This window comes from Ilyonectria robusta (genome assembly GCF_021365365.1).
Source record: "Ilyonectria robusta strain PMI_751 chromosome Unknown BGZ61scaffold_30, whole genome shotgun sequence".
Taxonomy (NCBI): Eukaryota; Fungi; Ascomycota; class Sordariomycetes; order Hypocreales; family Nectriaceae; genus Ilyonectria; species Ilyonectria robusta.
The window spans coordinates 297,951-315,149 of NW_025764464.1; the positions used below are offsets into that span (position 1 = coordinate 297,951).

The window sequence follows — 17,199 nt, forward strand, 5'->3', positions numbered from 1 at the left end:
GGTGACCAGGTCGCTTAAGAGAGCCGAGATGTGTCGTACCCCTGTTCAAACCACGACGCTGTTTTCTCAAACAAGGAGGTGACGCTTTCCGTCGCATCTTGTGAACCCATGTTAATCACGACGCTCGAACTGTCTAGCGCCTACTTTGAAGGTAACCTTAAAATAGACTGTTTTTATGAAGACTGAACCGCTTTCAGCTGCGTCGATCAGTTTAGGGTAAGTGCGCCAACACTTCGGTTTTATTGAGGTAAGTCGAGACGACAGTTAATATGGGGCATGAAGATGAGGCCTAAGAAGTTTTAGAAATCTCACACAATCGAATCTAGGACTGGTTTCAATAGGATCATTCTGAAGGGGAACCTCAGTTCGTCGCCATGTGGCATCACTCCCCTGCCGCATACCTGTGCGGTCGATCTCAGCATACAATACTCTGTACGAGGAGAGCGGAAATGTGATTGGTGGAAAATGTAAGAACTTAAGATTGATTCTTGCCCCATTGGGGTCTAGCTATTGGTGCGTCTATATTTGGAGGCAGTCGACAGGAGTGGTGAAAAGAATCAACATGTTTCGCTTGTGATTTCCCATTTTCTAACGCCCAACCGTCCGTTCTGGGGCCCTTGGTCGTAATCCGGCTCCTAATGGTTTTCTCTGGAACCTGAGTCGAGAGGTAGGTTCTGGTGGTCGTAGCAATCATCCGAGATGGATGCTTCGAGAGCGGACAGGCAGGATGGTCTCAAAGTGTTATGACTGTTGGCCCACCATAAGGCTCTACGCGAGATATGCTTAACCAGCTCCTGTGGACTCTGTATTTAGTGGAGGATTTATTAATTAGTGGAAGCTATAATCCAAAACCCAGCTCCTCCATCTTCTGCACGACCCTTACGTCACATCCACGGCCTCAAGTCATCCATCAGCACTGCGACAATGGACTCTACAGCAATCATGTCGAAAAGGTACCCCGCCCTGTCGGAGGAAAGGGTTGCGTTGCTACATCAAAAACATAGGGAGATTGTCCGCAACGAAGACAAAAGACGGCGCGGAGGAACGCCAAACTCATCATCCCCCACCTCGAGCGTCTATCAGCCGAAGAGCTTGCGCAGATGGAGTGGAGGAGGACCAAGGTGACGCCATCAAGGCAATCTGGAAACAGATTGCTCCCCCGCCTCCCGCTTGGATCCAGAAGATTGTCGATGCACAACAACCCTGGGGCTTCGTCTTCTACGAAAGCAGAGTGGCCGAGCAGGGATTTGGCCACGATTGGGAAGACGTGTGGAGCGAAATCAAACAGTGTACAGGCCGGATGCCAGTGGCTGTCAATGGAGAACGCGACCATGAGTACACACTGTTGAGTTCTATTCATACCGGAGGGAACCAAGGTAATATGAAGGACCTGTGGATCACCGACTGGGCCGCTGGGCCCATTGACCCAGACTTACCAGAAGACGATGCTCTGAGACGGTAAGACGCTCGCCCTGGCCTCCTGCTACCCGCCAATGCCGGATTGACAGCCTGCTCATCGATTTACAGACACTTCAAAGAGTATAGAGAGTCGCTCTCATACCCGGGCATCTTGCGGAACACGTTCATTATGGTTGACGACCAATGCATACCCGCGGACCTTTGGAAATATACCGGACGTGCTGTAGATACCTTTTGGGTTTGGGCATACGATGCCGACTGGGAGCCCTCCTCAGACGTTACTGTGTCGAATGGAGAGGAGTACCGAGGCCGTGTCAGGGTGCCGCTCCATAGCCTGGATGCGTGGATCTACGGCGCGCGTGCCGAGGGTGAAGTCAGTCTCAAGGATATGTGGCTCAAGGCGCAAACTCATGACGAAAAGTTGTGGATCTGCTACTCGAAACGGATGGAAAACTGGCATCACGAGTCTTATATCTGATCTAGGTCTAAGTCTCAAGGCAGTCAGGCAGGATGAATCAAGAAGCTGCCAGCCAATCCAAGCTCGGCGCCGTCGTTCTTCTTCTATTAAAGGTATCCTAGTGACGGTGGAAATAAAAAAAAGGTTCTACCGCCTGCAGAGGGCATCACGGCCATGCGCGGTACACGTTCCCAGCAGTCTCTCCGCCGCACCATGCCTCGGGATCCCCAGCGCAAGGAACGTTGCAGTCAGCCTTGCTAGCAACCGGTCCAAGAAGGTCGTCGGCTAAAGACAGCGCGCAGTTGCACCTGTCGCCTCCGTCAACAGAGAAGACGACCTCGCTCCCCTCGAACCGGCGAGTGCACTCAGAGGCACACCGCTCGATGGTGAGGTCCCTAACGGCCGTCGAGTCTTGGGCAGCGCCCCAGCTAGTACGACCTGGATGGCGTGAGTAACAGCCGACGAGGCTATACGAGAGAGGTCGACTGCGGGCTCCGCTGGCGCCGAAGACGTTGAGGAGGCTCTCACCACCGCAGGCCTGCGTGCCATTACCAACGCAAGGAGCGGAACAGTCAGTCGCAGGCCGTCCCTCAGTTCCAACGTCCAGTCGTGAGCCACAGCGACAGGTGGTGCCCTCCAGGCCAAACAGCGGCTGGCCCTGCGCGAGGAGACAGTACTCGGCGCAGTACTCGATGGTCATGCCGAGTCCGGCTTCCGTCAGCGAGTGGGAGAGCCCGAGAACGCCTGACTTTGCAGTGCTGTAGCATCCAATGTGCTCGTACGCGGGAAGAGGAGCCGTCTCTCTGGTAGTGCTCTTTGTCCCGTCAGATTTGGTGCGGAAGATCTCAACGCGTCCCTTGCCGCCGCAGGTGTATCCGAGACCGTTGCCGCATCCAACATTGCACTCAGTCATCGGGGCGCTCTTGGGAGACGCCGCCAGCTCTGAGCCACACGTACACACCGTCCCCTCACCGAGCGAGAAGAAACCGTAGCCGGCCGTGGTGCATATGCTGCCGCATTGGTACACCCACATGGTCTTCTCGTCGACCGTCTTCCCGCCCAAGACGAGGCGCTGCGAGGCGGCTTGCACGAAGCATCCGAGACTGACCGACTCGACGAGCAGCACGGGGTCGAGCCCGTACACCTCGACGGCTCCGGTGCCTCCGCAAGAGTCGGAGCTGTTCCCGTTGCACTTGGTCTGGCACTTGGTGTCGGCCAGGAGCTGGCTGTCCATCCGCAGCCGCGTGTCGCACAGGCAGGTGTCGCCGCCCTGGAGGCCAAAGACGTTGAAGTTCTGCGAGCGACAGTACACTTTGCACGCGAGCAGCGTCATCAGACTCTCGTGGCTGATCTCGGCCTGTCGCAGCACTGGTTCCAGAGCCGTCGTCGCGTTGCGGGCGTAGCATCCGAAGCGCCAGTGCTTTGGAATCTCGGCCCCGGTTGCGAGGAAGTTCGCCGTCGGGTTGGCGCAGTACGTGAGCCCTATGGCGAGGTCGCTCGTACAGTTGTCTCGTGAGACTGATGGGTTGGCGAGCAGGAACGTGTCGAGACTGACGTGATAGCGAGCCAGCACCTGGGCACAGTCTTCCCCCTTGCTCACCTTGTGCCACTTCCCACACTTCGTAGTCGTGCCGTCGGCGAGGACAGCGCCGCTCGGAGGCTTGACGGCTTCCGCTGCGAACTCAGGGTACGCCGGGTTGGCATCGTCCTTGGTTCCCTCTTGCTCGTAGTTTCCGCCGGGAGGTGAGATACAAATGACGCCGCCGACAGTCTGCGAGGCGGACTGGAGGTTCCCGCAGCCCACGTCGATCCAGGGGTTGAGATTGAGGATCATCTCACGACTTACACCTGTAGTGGCCGCGATGCCCAGGCAGTCGTCGGTGGCCGCGATCTTATATGTCTTGCACTGAAGAGGCATACAGATGGAAACGCCCGCAACCACGTCGTAACAGTCTAGGATGTCCGGGTTGCCGCTGAAGATGGCTGCCGACGAGACGCCATACTTGACAGCCAACGAGTCGCAAGTGTCGTCGGACTGCGTTGTGTATTTCACATTCGAGAGACAAAGACCGGCTTCTTTGGTGATTTCCGGAAAGGGAGAGCCCTTCGTCGTAGTGGGTTGCGAACTCAAGGAACACCCCGACACCGCGGCTTTGAGGGCTTCCTGGTAGTATGGCTGCTTCCAGTAGATGGAGTAGGGGCTGGCCTGCATCATCTTGAGTCGGTTGACATAACAATCGGAGCAGAGCTCGCTGGTGGGCATATCCTTGATGCTCTCTACGTCACTAAACGAGGCAATGATATCTGGTCAACGTTAGAAGGCCACCGACAATGAATCAGACGAATGCGGGTGGCTCACCATTGCAGTACTTGCCGCTCTTCTTGTCAGTCTGACATGTTTCGTTGATGCCGTACGAGATGAACGAACCCAAAATACCAGGGCTTGTGCCGTCCTCCCACGTCAAGCCAGTACAGTACGTATCAACGGCCTTTAACCAGTCCGAGATGGATTGAGCACAGCCGGCGTCGCAGACTGAGGCGACGTCAACTTCTTTGGGCATGATGCCATGATATTCGGCGCGTTTCCACTCCCGCGTGTTATTATCGCATCGCACGAGAGCTGTGAGGGCATTCCTGCAAGCCTCCGGAAAGACGCTCAAGCCTATCGTGTCGTCGGCGTGGACCTTGTAGCCCACAAAGTTCCGCTTGCCGGTGACCTGTTTTGCGCCGCCGAGCCAGGCAAGAATGGAGGAAGCGAAGCCGTTTCTGTTCGGCTTGCCCAGCGTGGGGTCGCCGTTGAGGGGACTGATCATCTCAATACTGCCGAGAGTAACGAGATTATAGACCCATACGTCGAAGCTCTGCTCCGTGTAAAAGATCTTGTCCTGGCAGTCGTGGCGGCCCGAGTTTATACACGCCTGGTCGTAGCGAGAGAAGAACGAGTACAGACCGGCACTGAGGACGTGGATCGCCGAGGAATCGATGATGCGAACTGCCCACGAGACGCCGCATGTTTTGGATTTCGAGGAGCAATCTTGGAACGCAGGATCGTCGGGGAACGCGCCTGGCTTGAAGGGGGCGGGGGCCGTTGGAACGGATTGGAAGTAAGGGGACTCGGTCTGGATGAGGCCCATGACGATGTTCTCGGCACCGGTCAGTTGATACTGATACAGCACGCAGTGCTCGACCGAAGTGCCCCAGAGCCACGTCGGGCCCTTGCTCTCGACGAGCATGCCTCTACCGACGTAAACGTCCATCTGGGCTTGGTCCGGCGTATCAAAGTCGTGGTCAGCCGTCCACATCCACACGTTTTCGAGATATGCCGAGGACTGGGCGGTCAAGTGCAGCATCAGGGATGCGGCAATGCATTTCTCGTTGACCTTGCCCGTCAGTTTGGGGCAGTCCTTGACGGTGAGGTCGGTGCCAGCCGCGCCGCCGACACGGAAATGGGCGTCTGGGAAGAGTATATACATGTCAGTTTGTTACGGCTGAAATTCTGGACAAGTCATCTTGGACAAGTCATCTTGGACAAGTGAAGTTGGCGAACTTACCCCATAGACCCGCCGAACCCTGAATCGTTTCGTGTACATTCCACTCCATCATAACGGCACCGGCTGTGGCGCCTTTGACGGTGAACATGACGGACTGGACCTCGATGACGCCAGCTTGCCCAGGCCGACCGACGCGCACCGCGACGCGAGGCTTGAGTGCATTTTCAAACTTGGGCCCCGTGGCCATGATCTGAGGCCAGGCCTGTCCGATGATGCGAGACCCAACGGGTATCTCGATCGTGTCCTTGATCAGATAGACTCCAAACGGCAGGTAGACGACGGCCGACATGTTGGCGGCGGCGGAAAAGATGTAGTTGAGGACGGCCGTGTCGTCAGTCTTGCCGTCACCACGAGCTCCTTTGGCCTTGGCATCTATGATCTCACTGCGCCCAAGATCATCATACTTGGGACGGCGTCTCGTGAAGAACTGCTTGCGGCCTCCGGTGACGAGGGAAGAGTCCCGAACTGGTGCGTCGAGCGCTGCGCCGTTGAGGAACTTTGTCGTGCCGTCGGCGTAGGTGACTCTGCCGAAGCCCCAGGAGGCAACGTCCTTTGTTCCGGTACCGCCAGCGATCAACACCTTGTTCTGGGTCGTATCCTTCACGATGGTGTCGACGTTGTAGAAGCCGGAGTTGCTCAGCAGGAGAGCCGTCGAGTTGTCCGACATCACGGACGTCGAGATGGCCAGCTTGACATAGTGCATGCGCAGATCCGTCAAGAGGAGCGAGCCGATGCCCTGGCCGGTGCTCATGGGCTGTCGTGTTTGTTAGCATTGTGTTCCTTTAGCATCAAGTTCGAAACAAGGTTGTGTCGAGTCTTACACCGCCAGCGCCGCCGACAATGGTGAAGCCGACGTCACAATTGTCCACGACAATGTCCTGCATGGTCCATCCCCAGTCCCAGTGGATCTGGATGGCCGTCTGGGCGTCTTGGAAAAAGAGACCGCTGGCCGTGAACTGTTGGTTACCCATGTATGCGCTGCCCAATTCAGTCGTCAGTCAGTCGTGCTCCGTGATGCGTTTAATCCAAGACTTAAAGGTCAGCGGCAACTCACCCAAATTTACCGCCGACAAAATACAAGTCGGACAGGAAACCGCCGCTGCCATTCTCCATGTAGATTCCCTGAATTAAAGACGCCGAGTCAGAGAAAAGCAACCTCGGCTTTTGTGAAGCATGTCATCCTCACCTGCTGAGTAGTGGAAGGGTCGTCCTTGGGCTTGACCATGTAAAAGTGGACGTTTTCGAGAGACGTTCCTTGAGCGACCTGCCAATGAATGCCACAAACCTGAGCTGCCGCAGGAGTTGGACGAATATCGACAATCATGTTGCGGACGCTGCGGAGGAAGTTGTTTTGGTTGAGATACCTGGACTGCATTAGCACTGGTGGCTCGAGGCACACAATGGTGAGTGTGTTTTAAAATCCGCCTTTACCATTGCGAGGTTTCACCCGTGTATACCTAGAAAACCGGTCAACATGCCGGATCTAAGGGTCCCAGATGCCGGGTCTTACTCACGTTGGAACTGATGACACCCAGGCCGACGAAACTTGGAGCCGCGATAATCGTAGGAAGGTCAAGGGGCTGTTGCAAGAGGCGTTAGAGATCATGCTAAGCTGCAGACTCGAGGATTCCTTACGTTGCCGATGATTTCCGTGTTATAGTACTGGATAATGGACGAGCTGACTTTGTACGTTCCTGGGGGGAAGTACACTGTTGCTGGGTAGATGGTGCTGCCTGTACAAGTGCCACCGCCACATCGTCCACCGCTCGAGATGGCTTTGTTAATGGCATCAGTGTCGTCGGCTTTGCCATCACCTAGGCGATAAAAGGTCAGCTGGTGATTTGGGAGTAATATGACTTGGCAGTATTATGATTTCGAGTCACTTACCCTTGGCGCCAAAGTCCTTGACGTTTCTCCAGACTTCGTAGCCGGAGGGCGCAAAGGGGCTGAACCCTCTCTGGTCCATGGACGACATCCACCAGTCACTTGCAGCTCTCTTCTGCGGGCCTTGACCGCTCTGGTCCTTGTGCGTAGGCTCTACGAGGTCAGATGAGTTGTCGGAATAGCGGAAGGCCGAGGGCGGCTCTTCGACGGGGGCCATGAGACCCGAGCCGTACTGGAGCATAGGAGGCATCATGTTGGTGTCGTTGACCTTGATTTTGAACCTGGTCTGAAGATCGACAACGGCGGCAGCAGCGTCATAACCCATGTCCTCGTCGAACGGGCTCCAGTTCTCGGAGAGAAGGCGGGCGGCCTCGATGAGCTCGTCTGGCACTGTGTAGCGCATGTCTTCCTCAGTCCCGTTGCCGCTGGCGCCATCACCACGTCTGAATTTTAGCGAAGAGGCCGTAGCGTTGCTACTGTAATCAAGCAGCGGCGGCGGCTTCCGAGCCCTGGACAGCTCAGTAGAGTTCAGCACCTCGAGGCGGTTAGGCCGGGGGTTAGAGACAATGGCATGGTTTGCGCGGGCCATGGCAGCTTGGCCTCGGGCCAGTAGCTCTCGCGCTTCTTCAAGGGAGCCATGGTCGCTCCGTTTGTGAGAACCGTGGAGGTGGGAGTGTTTGGAATGATCGTGGTGGTGAGTGGAAGCAGAGGCCAACAAGGGCGTAGAAAACACGAGAAGAAAGAGTGAGAGAAGCATCTTGGCGGCAAGATGCGACGGTCTTCAAACAAGGACTAGCATGAGAGCCATGTAAATAAATCAGGATGGCTCAGGACGGTCCAGGTTGTAGCTTCACAAAGTGTAGCTTCACAGAACCAAGCAAGCAGTTGGGAACGATAGGACATAAAAGGATGGCGATGGTCTACCTGGGAAAACCTCGCGGGCCACCAAAGAATGATAGCGGAGCGTTGGAAAAGTCCAATTCTCCCGAGAGAACCTGTTGGACGACAGCCTAGACAGGGCTGAGTTACTAGGCGTTACTGGGGGTTCGGAGTTTCGATTTTTGTTCGGAGCTTCGTTCCTGTTCGGGTATCTGGATGACTCGCCGAAATCGAACCAACAACCTAAGACTCGTTGGTCCCCACCTCGTTCTGGCGTGACCCGATGACCAGTTTATGAGATCTTCATCTTAATTTTCATTCCCCGCCACCGCAAAGACGTTTGAGGAACTTTTGTTTTCGTATTAGTTGAAGAGTTCCTGGGATTGGTGGTATCCGACTGATGCTGAGTTGAGAAAAGGCACTCTGCTGTATTGTCGATTCAGTAAACTCGGCCAACTCATGTCTCCATATTTCGTGCTTATTTCGACCATTACCCGCAAAAAATGCCAAAAAGTCCGTTTGTAATTGGTGGCATGTGTGTTTTGCAGGGGCCTTGAGCCTGGGGGCTGGGGTTACAGTACAGGACAGTACAAGCAAGCAAGCTTAAAATTTAAATTACCGACTTTTTGGATTGACCCTGGCATGAGGCTCGGATAAGAACAACATAGCCGAAAAAGCCTCACACGAAAGGAGGGTCAAGAAGAACAAGGAACATCAGCAGACATCAATACCATTATCTTTCGTACCCGTATCATATGAATCCGTATGACCCGAATCGAATTGACCGTATCGGATCCAACTTCTGCATTCGGCTCCAAGTTAGCCGAGACTGTTACATTTTCATGTGGGGGCGGCTGAAGCAGTTGGCAAGGATATCATATCCCTGACAACTCCTACTCCGTCGGACTTGATTATTGCCTAGTTCGGGCCGATCCGAGCCGCCGGAGCTTCGTTCCGGTTTCTTTCTTAGTTGAAGAATTGACAATCGGTCTCTACTAGTACGTAGAAGCCTTGGACTCTTCTTTCTCTCTGCCCGTAGCAGTGATTTGCAAGTGATTGAGGGTTGTGAGCGATAATTACCCAGCTGGCTACTTGCAAACTGCCGTAACAAACCTCCCACAGACCATGTCATTGCAAGTTATGCCTGTATCTATGCATGGGCAGACATGAGCACGGCCACAGCGGCGCAGCCTGCAGCAAATCTCTCCACACAATCTCCCCACCGAAATCTCTCGCAGTGCAGCCGAGAACCGAGTCGATTTTTCATCGTGAAGCTATTTTACATGCCAAGACGCGCGCAAACTGACTATGGAGCGATTCTCGGCACGCGGCAGCCCTTCTGAGCAGGGGAGGCAGTGCATCGTCTAGATATTAACAGTGCCTGGTTTCACTGCCTCACCCCCCACGGCTAACTCAGCGAGAAGCGAGATTACATGAGGGCATTCCCGCGGGACTCGAGCCGGCTCGTGTTGGTGTTGGTTCGACACAGCTGAAGGTCCAGGCTTGTCCAAAACACGCATGATGCCGTCGACGATCCTTGATTGACTCCGCACGCTACCGGACATGATCCAATGTGCGCCAACGTCCGACCGGGGCACATTGAAAGTGAGCCCGAAGCCGTCGTGTGTGCTGCCGCAGTTTCTGTATAGGCAGCACGTCTGTTAATTGTCGACTTATTGCCCCCCCTCCTCCTCCCGTTCCCGATGGCCTTTGGAGAACTCCCATCTCTTCAAGATATCTTTGTCTTCTTCAGGCTGCCCGCTCACTCAGCCCTGTTCCTCTGCTGGAACCATGGCGACAACTAATCGCCTAACGGCACTCCTTCTTTCACTATTCCTCATTCTCCAACTTCTTTCACTCACTGTCAGCGCCGCGGACTGTAGCAAAACCAAGCTCTGCGCCACTGGCTGCTGCAGCAAGGACGGCTTCTGCGGTACCACCTCAGCTCACTGCGGTACGGGTTGCCTGAGTACCTGTGACTGGAAGCCAGCGCCTACTGAGTGCTCTGCGATGAAGCTCTGCGCCACTGGCTGCTGTAGCAAGGATGGCTTCTGCGGCACCACTTCAGCCCACTGCGGCAGCGGATGCCAGAGCACATGCGACTTTAAACTCGGCTGTGACAAGAGCAACCCTTGCAAGGACGGAAGCTGCTGTTCCAAGTTTGGCTTCTGCGGCTTCGGTCCGGACTGTAAATCTCCCAGCTGCGCCGAGCTCACCCCCGATGCAATATACTGATGGCTGCTAGTCTGCAGCAAAGACACCTGCGTTACGGGATGCGACGCCAAAACCTATTGTGACCCCGGAGGCTACGGTTCTGAGTATGCTGAGCACACCAAATGTCCACTCAACGTTTGCTGTTCTAAATGGGGGTGAGTATTCGTCGTTGCGAGTTCAGTCCCTCCATACCCTTTGGCTCCGAAGACTGACGAGGCGGCACCAGCTATTGCGGCTTGACCGAGGAGTTCTGCGGTAAGAAAAAGGTCAAAAGACCGTCCTGTTCCGCAAAGGGTCTGCCCATGAAAAGAGTGGTGGGATACTACGAAGGCTGGGCACCCGGCCGAGTTTGCGATAAATTCAAGCCGTCAGACATTCCCGATGGCGTCTACACTCACCTTAACTTTGCCTTTGCAAGCATTGATCCGAAAACCTTCCAGGTTGTCCCGGCAGCAAAGGGCGACACGGAGCTGTACCGCCAGTTGACGCAGAAGAAGCGAGCTGATGCCAACCTTAAGGTGTTCCTCGCCATTGGCGGCTGGGCATTCAACGATCCCGGTCCCACGGTAACGACTTTCTCAGATATTGCCCGGTCCGAGGCAAACCAGAGGGCCTTTATCACGTCACTCGTTTCCCTGCTGAACACGTACAACTTTGACGGTGTCGACATTGACTGGGAGTATCCTGAAGCCCCTGACCGACAAGGCCGTGGCGAAGACTTTGCCAACCTACCCAAGTTCCTGCGCAATATCAAGAGCTCCCTGACGCAGAACGGTGATAAGAATGGCCTGAGCATTGCGGTCCCAGCCTCTTACTGGTACTTACAGCATTTCGACATTGTCAACATTGCCAAGCACGTTGACTTCTTCAATGTGATGACCTATGATCTCCATGGTAAGAATCTCATCAGCGAGGTCTGTTTTGATGCCGGAAGAGACGGTGCTAACCCCCTTGTGCATGTGTAGGCTCCTGGGATACCCCTGAATCGTGGCTGGGCAGCCATCTCAACTCCCACACCAATCTCACCGAGATTGAAGATGCCCTGGACCTGCTCTGGCGTAACCAGATCGACCCCGACCAGGTGAACTTGGGTCTCGCGTTCTACTCGCGTACCTTTACGGCGTCGAATGCCGGCTGCATGTCCCCCGGTTGTTTGTTCACGTCTGGTGCTCCCAAGGGACCATGCTCTGACGCCGTTGGCGTGCTGTCCAATGCCGAGATCGATCGCAAAGTGTCCTCGACCGGAGCGAGTGTCACTCTCGACAAGAAAGCAGCCGCCAAGATCCTCAAGAGCGGCCGCGATTGGATGACGTACGACGACGCAGATACCTGGAAGATCAAGCTTGACTTTGCCCGTAGCCAGTGCCTCGGCGGCGCCATGGTATGGGCCATCAGCCAGGACACATTAGACGGCAAGTATTCCAAGCAGCTGCAGTCGGTCACGGGCTACAAGTCCCGAGCGTTGTCGAGCATCACGACCAACGTCAACGTCGGCATCCCCGGCACCGTCCTCAAGGAGATGGAGATTAGCGAATCCAGCACCGATGTCACCAAGAAACAGTGTCGATGGAGCAACTGCGGCCAGGGGTGCCCGAGCGGCTGGAAGCCTGTGCCTCGGAGAGACCCGTATAGAGACGACTTCAGGGAGCTCATGTACGACGACACGGGGTGTGACGGCAAAGCCACGCGTGTTTTCTGCTGCCCGCCAGGAGACCAGCCATGGTGCCAATGGCTATTCTTCAATGGAGGAAAATGTAACCCTGGATGTCCCGCAGGCAGCGGCATAGAAGTCGCCTCGACGAAGGCCGGATGCAACAATGGCAAGGCACAGGTGGCATGCTGCAAGGACGGCGGTTCGTCCATGGACATCTATCGTCAGTGCCAGTGGTACGGCAAGGAACACGACTGCGCCGTGGACATAGGAACCAAGTCGTGCGGCTGGAGCTCCACGTATAACATGCCGCTGTTTTCGAGCGGTGATGGCAGCGGCGCCCAGGTCTGTCGAGATAGCAGCGGTACCCGCCGCTCGAGGCCTTACTGCTGCGATGAGTCGGACTCCAGCAATGCGCACTGGAAGAACTGCCAATGGTACGACAACTTTGCGCTGGGATTGACGCCGTATGCCGGGGAGAAGACGTGCAACGCCAACTGCCCGGCTGGCAAGATCAAGATCGCCCTGGACCACTACGAGTCGCTGTGTGGTGACGGCACGTCGGCGTATTGCTGCGATGCCGAGGTGACAATCTCGGCCGACGAGAAGAAGAAGAACCTCAAGGAGACGCTCATCGCCTGGGCCAAGGCGCCGACGTGCCCGAACGTAGACCGCAGTCTCTCGTCCCGCTCCGTGTCAGAGGCTCAGGGGAATGAGACTCAAGCAGATGAGGACCCAACTGTCGTCAAGCGCGCTGTTCCGCAGGTCAGTGCCGCCGCGGTCAACTCGGCGCTGCAAGACATCCTCGACCACCCTCCCAACTCCAAGCTCACCAAGGAGACCCGCGAGTTGTGGGACGACGCCATGGGTACCAGATGGGGGCACCTCAGCGGCGCAAGCCTGTCATCGCTATGGTACCCGGTCAAGGACACTATCGGCTCGACCGAACTGATCGCCGCCTCGACTCTTTGTAACATGAACGGGTGGAACGCGGCGCTCGAGTCGACAGACAGCCAGACGAGTGTCATCCAATGTCCCATGCCGCGGCTTGGACTTCTCGAACCGTCACTCCTCGAGAATCCGGACGATTCGCTGGTCGATCCGCCCAGCACGACACGAGGCACGCTCGCCGACCAGTTGGGCTGGATAATTTGGCCATTTACTATTTTCGGAGATCGCGGACTCTCCTCGAGAATCGGCGGAGTGCGCGACTTCAAAGTCACTTGTCCAGACCAATCCACGTTCCAGGTGTTCTCGGAGCAGTATCCCAACGGCGACAAGGGCGAGAATCTGGCAACCGCCAACGGCGACAAGGACCGGTATTACGTGAACAATGCTGGAGGCAACTGCTTCTCTTCTGGCATTGCCGATGATGGCGACAAGGACGACAAGGATATGAACTGGGTTTGTAAGTGACGAGCGAATCGTCCGAGAGACAACAAGGCTGACAGTGACTCCAGCCGAGCACATCCTGGAGCTTCAGATGTTCCGTGACTTTATCGAATACAGCACGAGTGGTAAGCTCGATCCAAAGCCCGGAAGCAGATATGGCACTCCCCTCAAAGCTGAGATTTTCACGGGGGATGACCGTCATGAATTGTCCAGCTGTAACATGTGGAAGGTCGGGTTCGTCGACGGCTTTCCGGCGTGGACCAAGGCAGGGCACACGCAGACGCCGATGAAGACCTTGTATAACATATTGGGCTCTGTGTCTAATCCCTCTGAAATGGTCAACTGCGAGGCCAAGTTGAACAACATCAAGACACAAGTAAGTCCACGACCCATCCCCGTCCAATATTGGGTTCAGAACGCGGTACAAGTGGTAGACCGGGCTGACATATACCGTCCATCCCTAGACCTGGGGCCTCAGTGATCCCATGTCGGTGGATAAGTGGAACAAGAGATGCAAGCCGACGACCAAACTGGCCGCCGAAACTGCCATTACCACGTTGCAGATGGTGAGACGCTCCCAGAAGCTTCCCAACGCCGACGGCACCGTTTAGCCCCATGTTTACCAACTAACCGCGCACTCAGGTCTTTGGTGTTTGGCAGTACCAAAACGACGATAGCATTCAGGCCAAGCTCCTCGCAACCCACGTGGCTGTGGCCGATTTCCTGGCCGAGTTCGAGAAGCTCTACCGGAAGGAGTACCCAAAAACACCCCCCATGGGCCTTGAGGACATCCACTGGCGTGAGTACATGACGAAACACGTCACTAGGATGGTGAATTTGAGCAATGCCTGGGCTGCGGGACGTATCAAGTCCCTCATATCTGACTGGACCGCTCATGGGCAAAACCTGCTCAAGAAGATGACTGGTGGCATGTCACAAGCGGCGTCAAAGGCCCTCGCCGAGGAAATCAACATCATGAGGCAAAACCTCGTCGCCTTCAGACAGCTTCAACGCAGCCTCGACTCTACCATTAAGTTCGACGAGATGATCTTCCTACAAAATTAGGTGTTGGAGAGTTCGCTAGGTTGAGTCTAGAAAGAACGCCAGTGGATTCTCAGGCACTGGGCTGTAACGAGTATTAGTATACTGCGAATATTGAAAGGGATGATAATAAGAATGATTCTGCAGAGCGTTATGGATATAAAGGGACTACCTGCTATTCTTGTTTATCTTACCTATTCAAACTGAATCGTATCAGGATGAATGGATACTGCTGCAGTCCCCAAAGGGCCCAGCGGGTGCATCGTTGTTCCCAGGCTCGTCATTGGAGCCGTAAGGCCGGTTTTGGGACTTTGACAGAATCCAAAAACATGTCTGGACTTTAGACTGGGTGTGTAGTTTTCAGAGCGGTTACCTGCAACACAATGGTTTCGGGCAGTTGGTGTTTTCTCCAGTTGTGTAGAGAGGGTCAATACGAATGTCGGAAAAATGGGCAATCTTGAGGAATTTGGTGGTGGATCGAGGCGACTCTTATATGACAGGGCTGCTGGCCGGAAGTGGGATCTTGTACGGTGACACAGGAGGAAACCTGCAAAGCCCGTGAGACTTGCGCATGGCATCTGGGATTCACGGGATCCGGGCTGTATCTGACGCAGGCTGTCTGCGCGTGGGCTTTCGAGAGCGATGGCTTCATCGCAGATATCACCGTCTTCGGTCTATCAGTACTTAGAGTCGTCAATGCTATTTTCATATACAAGTTGCCGAGGCTGCAACGTCGTAATGAAACCGTATTAGAATCTGCATCCCATCTAAATCGAATCGGTTTCCGCTTCGAGACCAGACACGACATGTGGCCAGGTATCTTCGACCATTCCGCGCTCCTCTAGGGTTATACGACGGCCACTAAGCCCATTTCCCCTTTAATCAATGGAGAGTCAAAAACGATTCGCATCTCCATTAACCATAGAAGGCAGCTCGATGGAAGAGTGGCAGCAGTGGAAATTACGAGTAGCCCGTACTCGAACGGCGCTCTAGCTTCTCGTAGGTGATCAAAGATGCAAGTTTGACATGTACACCAGCCAAAATTTGTTCCTTCTATTGTTTCAGTAGAATTTGTGATAATGTAACGGTAGTCGTAGAGTCTTTGGTGATTGTTGTGGCTGGTTTCAGCAATTCTTCTCCACGAGGGAACATCCTATTCTCATTGTAGCTTCACGGCTGCTGCAACCGATAAAGGGAGAGGGTATTTTGACCAATACAAAATAATCTCAAGGCAAATAAAGAATGCATGGAGCGTAGTCTTTTCTAGACAGTGCGGGAGTCTCCAACAAAGCAACATCTTATGTAGAGCGCAGAGAGAACTCGTCGACCCTATGGCAAGACTTTGGATTCTTTCCCCTTCCTCGGTCGACCTTCAAGCTGAAATCGGCCTCCGGCCAACGGCCCTGGAAACAAGGCCCCGGGTGATACACCGTGAGGCATATGCATGCTGCAAGGATCATTGTTCCATCGAGTACCAAGAAGGCCGGCTCGCTCTTCGCAATTTTGCTGTCAAAACCTTGACCCAATTCCCCAACTCTAAAGGCGGTTCGGATGAGTATAGCAAGTGTCGCAGCTCCCAGTGCTGTAGCCACAGATGTTAGACAAAATTGATAGCCGAGTCGGGTCAGGAAGTATCTCGCGTACCGTAGCAGAAGGATTTAAATCGTGTGGAGAATTGTAGTTTAGCAAAGTCGCCTCGCCACTTGCCGCGAGCTCGAAAGACCCTTAGAGCAAAGTCGCCGCAGAGAACGGCGTAAATAACAATGCCCACGAGATGGATGGATAGTCCGGCTTGAAGGAGAGAGAGGCCAGTATCCCACATAGAAGGGTCATCCCCTCCGACGAGGGCACCGCCGCCTGATTGCAGCAACAACGCAAAGAAGTCGAGCAGTATGAAGACGGCCGTATATACCAAGGGTCTAAAGAGGGCGAGGTGATGCCCGTAAACAGCGATGATACGAGCGAGGCAGAGGTAGACTGCGGCGCTGAAGAAAGCGGGACCGATGGTCAGGGTGACAAGGTACCTATAGCTAGCAGTAAGGATTGGTCCAGTCACCCATTATATGTGCCTGACTCACATCAAGAACAGATCCACGTCTTTACTTAGCGCTACTCGGGCGGTATAACCGAGAATCTCGAGTATCAGACCGCAGACCATACCAACAAGAAACCCCCAAGTCCGATATCGAATGCCGAAAAAGACCTGGAACGGTAGAAGAAGCGTGAATGCCGCCAAAAAGAAGGCATTTGCCCCCAAATTAGATACATGTCGCATCTTGAGAAGTTGAAAATCTCCCGTGGCAGGTGTATCTTGAGGAGACCCGAGAGAAGGGATAAATTTAGTCCATCAGAAAGAGGCCAGGTGATGGGTTGAAATAGACGTGTGTAGACGGAAATCCAGGCGAAAAAACACAGCCTCGATGGCCCCATGCCCCTGTGAAGGGATGTGAATCCGAGGAATCCGAGGAGTTCCCACGTCATGCAGAAAGTGGAAGAATGACGATACGAAAGACTGACTACGATGATGGGGAACCAAAGGGCCAAGGCGCTAAAACGTGCGCCTGGTTTTAGGACAAATAGTGCTAACCGGAACCAGGAACTCTTTCGAGGGCTCCAGTGGAGCTCAAGTCATGGCATTGAGAGACCTCGAAAGGATTACTAGATTGGGGAGGGCACGCCACAGGGTTCAGACAACTGGGGCTTCGCCATGG

The 17,199-nt window shown here is 54.6% G+C and overlaps 4 protein-coding genes across 4 annotated transcripts; 2 read left to right on the top strand and 2 right to left on the bottom strand.

Moving 5' to 3' along the window:
• Positions 1-942: 942 nt before the first annotated feature.
• BGZ61DRAFT_538743 (uncharacterized protein) lies at positions 943-1,897 on the top strand (the record flags this gene model as incomplete). The annotated part of the gene is made up of 3 exons (XM_046254690.1): positions 943-953; positions 1,084-1,458; positions 1,528-1,897. The coding sequence occupies 3 exons, from the start codon at positions 943-945 to the stop codon at positions 1,895-1,897; spliced, it is 756 nt and encodes a 251-aa protein (XP_046097312.1).
• Positions 1,833-8,160, bottom strand: BGZ61DRAFT_140002 (pectate lyase superfamily protein-domain-containing protein). The gene is made up of 10 exons (XM_046237274.1): positions 7,315-8,160; positions 7,063-7,241; positions 6,942-7,007; positions 6,859-6,884; positions 6,614-6,791; positions 6,482-6,549; positions 6,249-6,405; positions 5,428-6,181; positions 4,236-5,330; positions 1,833-4,180 (listed from the first exon to the last, which is right to left on the bottom strand). The coding sequence occupies exons 1-10, from the start codon at positions 8,066-8,068 to the stop codon at positions 2,043-2,045; spliced, it is 5,415 nt and encodes a 1,804-aa protein (XP_046097313.1). The 5' UTR covers positions 8,069-8,160; the 3' UTR covers positions 1,833-2,042.
• Positions 8,161-9,853: 1,693 nt separating this feature from the next.
• On the top strand, positions 9,854-14,597 carry BGZ61DRAFT_140009 (uncharacterized protein). Its single transcript, XM_046237275.1, has 7 exons — positions 9,854-10,378; positions 10,436-10,559; positions 10,631-11,298; positions 11,370-13,463; positions 13,516-13,823; positions 13,912-14,013; positions 14,090-14,597. The coding sequence occupies exons 1-7, from the start codon at positions 9,982-9,984 to the stop codon at positions 14,510-14,512; spliced, it is 4,116 nt and encodes a 1,371-aa protein (XP_046097314.1). The 5' UTR covers positions 9,854-9,981; the 3' UTR covers positions 14,513-14,597.
• An 851-nt stretch (positions 14,598-15,448) lies between these two features.
• BGZ61DRAFT_561434 (RTA1 like protein-domain-containing protein) lies at positions 15,449-16,892 on the bottom strand (the record flags this gene model as incomplete). The annotated part of the gene is made up of 4 exons (XM_046255814.1): positions 16,567-16,892; positions 16,133-16,512; positions 15,817-16,070; positions 15,449-15,538 (listed from the first exon to the last, which is right to left on the bottom strand). The coding sequence occupies exons 1-4, from the start codon at positions 16,761-16,763 to the stop codon at positions 15,449-15,451; spliced, it is 921 nt and encodes a 306-aa protein (XP_046097315.1). The 5' UTR covers positions 16,764-16,892.
• Between the last annotated feature and the right edge of the window lie 307 nt (positions 16,893-17,199).